The sequence below is a fragment of the Rhododendron vialii genome, chromosome 7a (genome assembly GCF_030253575.1).
Source record: "Rhododendron vialii isolate Sample 1 chromosome 7a, ASM3025357v1".
In the NCBI taxonomy this organism is placed as follows: domain Eukaryota; kingdom Viridiplantae; phylum Streptophyta; class Magnoliopsida; order Ericales; family Ericaceae; genus Rhododendron; species Rhododendron vialii.
In genome coordinates this window covers 10,391,329-10,394,591 of record NC_080563.1, presented here as the reverse complement: position 1 = coordinate 10,394,591, position 3,263 = coordinate 10,391,329, and the positions used below count along the sequence as shown (strand labels likewise).

Genomic DNA, 3,263 nt, shown 5'->3' with positions numbered 1-3,263 from the left:
AACGAGTAAGTATGGAGTATTTCAAGTTGTTGAATGCGTGTTGGTTTAGCCCTTTTTCTCGTCTGGCGCCCCTTTTGACATCTTAACAAAGTCAATCTCAATAATGGGAAATCCGTAACTTTAGTTCTAAAGAGAGCTGCGGAGGCTATACCCATCAACTCATGCCCACTTGCTTTCACAACCTCTCTCTCTCTCTCTCTCTTGCCCACTTGCTTTCACAACCCCTCTCTCTCTCTCTCTCTCTCTCTCTCTCTCTCCAATATATAAAGGAACTCCCCCTTCATCTCTTATGCACAAGCTCTTGACACCAGACATTAATACGAAGTCAATGTCTTGCGTCTCCTCCCTCCCTTTGCAAATACCCAACGCTGATCAGCTAAACAACCAGTACTTCTCGATGTCCGAATTCACCGGAAACGGCGGCGACGGGGATTTACAAGCAGTGGTCAGAGGATTCAACAACTGCTTCTCCCCTTGCAGTACAATCCTGGACTACCCACACACGTGTTTTTCTCCTTTGGTGGTGCAAGAAGAAGATGTGTTGTTCAGCTCTTTCCCTGATTTATTATTCGAATCGAATACGGTTTTTGATGAATTGGAGCAACTTTACAAGCCCTTTTACCCCGCTTCGAGTCAACTATCCCCACAAACTTCTCTTTCTTCTTCTGTTTCTGATCATGAAGAAAGAGAGGCCAATAGGGTGCAAGAAAAGGAGGCTTTTCCCGAGTCTGCTATCGTTGTTGCTGCTGCTGCTGCTACTACTTCTACTCTTCCAGTTAAATACAAACGAAGGTTAGTTGGCTTGAAAAATACTGGATTCTCTATCTCCAAATATTAACCATGTTCGTTTTGGGTTTTCAGAAATTTTTTGGGGGTAATGGAGGAGAGATAGATAGAGAAATGATAGTGACTTTGTTCGTTTGATAACTTTGAGTATTTTAGTTTTAGTAGTGGGTGGAGAGAGAAATAAGATAATGATTGGAGAGAGGGATAATGAGTGGGAAATGATAGAAAGAAATGAAATTAATAATTTTGAGAAATATGGTATAGATTGAAGAAAGATATAGGGTGATGATTGAAAAATAAAGTAAAATTTATAAAGGAACACGGCTGATAATAATTTGAGAGAAAATCTTTTAAAAACTGTGTACAGAGAGCAAAATTTGGGCCTACATATCCAAAACTAACATGGCACGGCCCTGTTCGGATTGCGTTTTGAGTAAAATTTTTTAAAATAATGAATGAAGAAAGATAAATAATTTTTTTTTATTATAAATCGTGTCCTGAGATTTTGATGCCCTAAAACGAACAACGATGATTCTAATGACTTCTTGCTGCTGGTACTGAAATCAAGAACAAAAGGACATGAGCATTTTGAGATAGAAAAGTACCATGCCGGCCAGTTCAAATGTTCTCGGTGGTCTCCGTACCGGCCAGTGCATTGGTAACTGCACAATCATGTTTCGAAATTATAATTGTTTGAAATTTTTACCATATCGTGCAATTAATTGTTCGTATAGAGAGGTCGATGGAAGTTTTATATCTAAAGACAGAATATTCTTGAATTAACGAAAGTTTTCTGAGTTCCATTTTTTGAGTTTGCTGAAAATCTTGTATATGGTGAGTCGACAATCTTTCACTTTCTATTTTCAGGAAGACTCAGCACAAAAGAGTGGTAGTGGAAGTTGCAGCCGAAGGTCTTTCCTCCGATGTGTGGGCTTGGCGCAAGTATGGTCAGAAACCCATCAAAGGATCACCACATCCAAGGCATCTCTCTCTCTCTCTCTCTCTCTCTCTCTCTCTCTCTCTCTCTCTCTCTCTCTCTCTCTCTCTGTGTGTAGGAAAACACTATTATATGACCTAATAATACTAATACTAAAATGATGTGGCAGTAGCAATTTTGAAATTGCATGTCATATGGTGGGTATTTTGATTTCGAATGACAGGATCACAAACAGTCGATCGCATCATTCCGTGGCAAAAGTTGTAGAAATGATAGAACAATGCATGGTACTGGCTATTTTTCAATCACTTATTCAGTACTGATCACTTATGTATGGTTGGTTTGGTGAATTGAGCAGGAGCTACTACAGGTGCAGCAGTTTAAAAGGATGTCTAGCCAGAAAGCAAGTGGAACGTAGCCAATCCGATCCTCAAATGTTTGTCATCACCTACACCGCCGAGCACTGCCACAGCCACCCAATTCGCAAGAGTTCCCTTGCCGGCACCACTCGCCACAAGTTCTCCCTCTCCAAAAGCCGGCCCACCACGAGCAATCCCGACACATCGATATCCACGGATTCCGGCTCATGCTCTCTGTCGCCACCCGTTACCCCGGTATTGGCAATGAAGGTAGAAGATGGGCAACGAATATCGGATATTGAAGCAAGCAAAAGTAATGTTGGAGTACTGGATGACATGTGTGATGTGATGTTGTGTGATGACTTGTTTTGGGGATTTGATGAACTTGATAGACTCAACTTCTGATTTTAGCTTTATATATATATATACTATAGTGACTAGCTAGTTAATTAGTTCAACGTCAAACTTGAGAGGAGGGAGATAAGTTGTTGTAATTATTTTTCAGACACTAATAAATAGAGATCTATCAATGTGCATGCAGTGATCGATCGTGTATTCTACATATTGATTTTGATTATGAGGACTGCTTTCAGATTTCAGTTCATAAACCCGATCGTGATAGTAAGCACTTCGTTGGATGATATTGTTTTGTGATAGGTCTTTCTTAGTTTTTAGATTGTACTAGATTGTTGATTCTGTTTCAGATTCTAGATGGAATGACTAGTGGTTACAGTTTTTGATTTCGTGACTCTTGGAAATCGGTCACGAACTAGTCTACTCCTTTGGGCTACTCTATCCGAGACAGCTTTAGAGTTCAAGTCAACTCAGGTAACGCCACTATCTTTTGGGAACACATCTGGTTGGGAGAAACTTGCTTGAAAGATGAGTACCCTAGATTATTCTCTTTATCCACTCAAAGGGAGGTGAAGGTCAGTACCTTGTGGGGAAACTTGAATGGCGGCTGTTGGGAGTTGCTATTCAGGAGAAGGCCATTTGGGAGGGAGAAGAAAGAGATGGAGAACTTGCAACGAAGACTTCGGGGTGTGATCTTAAACCCAACCAAGCCTGACCTCTTACAGTAGAGATGGGCGGTGGATGGAAATTTTTCTGTGAAATCAGCGTACGATCATTGGAAAGTGTTTTCTCACTCAAACAATGCTCTCTTGGGCTCTCTGTGGAAG

The 3,263-nt window shown here is 40.8% G+C and overlaps 1 protein-coding gene across 1 annotated transcript; it reads left to right on the top strand.

The window, feature by feature from the left end:
- The first annotated feature begins 233 nt into the window (after positions 1 to 233).
- Positions 234 to 2,613, top strand: LOC131333053 (WRKY transcription factor 22-like). Its single transcript, XM_058367369.1, has 3 exons — positions 234 to 792; positions 1,654 to 1,767; positions 2,082 to 2,613. Exons 1-3 carry the CDS (start codon positions 290 to 292, stop codon positions 2,485 to 2,487), a joined length of 1,023 nt encoding a protein of 340 aa, XP_058223352.1. The 5' UTR covers positions 234 to 289; the 3' UTR covers positions 2,488 to 2,613.
- The last annotated feature ends 650 nt before the right edge of the window (positions 2,614 to 3,263 follow it).

Bases quoted from the DNA above. Each gene is read 5' to 3' on its own strand.
- LOC131333053 (XM_058367369.1), top strand. From the start codon at position 290: ATGCACAAGCTCTTGACACCAGACATTAATACGAAGTCAATGTCTTGC. The intron at 793-1,653 runs GTTAGTTGGCTT...TTCTATTTTCAG, and splicing joins CCAGTTAAATACAAACGAAG to GAAGACTCAGCACAAAAGAG. The intron at 1,768-2,081 runs GCATCTCTCTCT...TGAATTGAGCAG, and splicing joins AAAGGATCACCACATCCAAG to GAGCTACTACAGGTGCAGCA.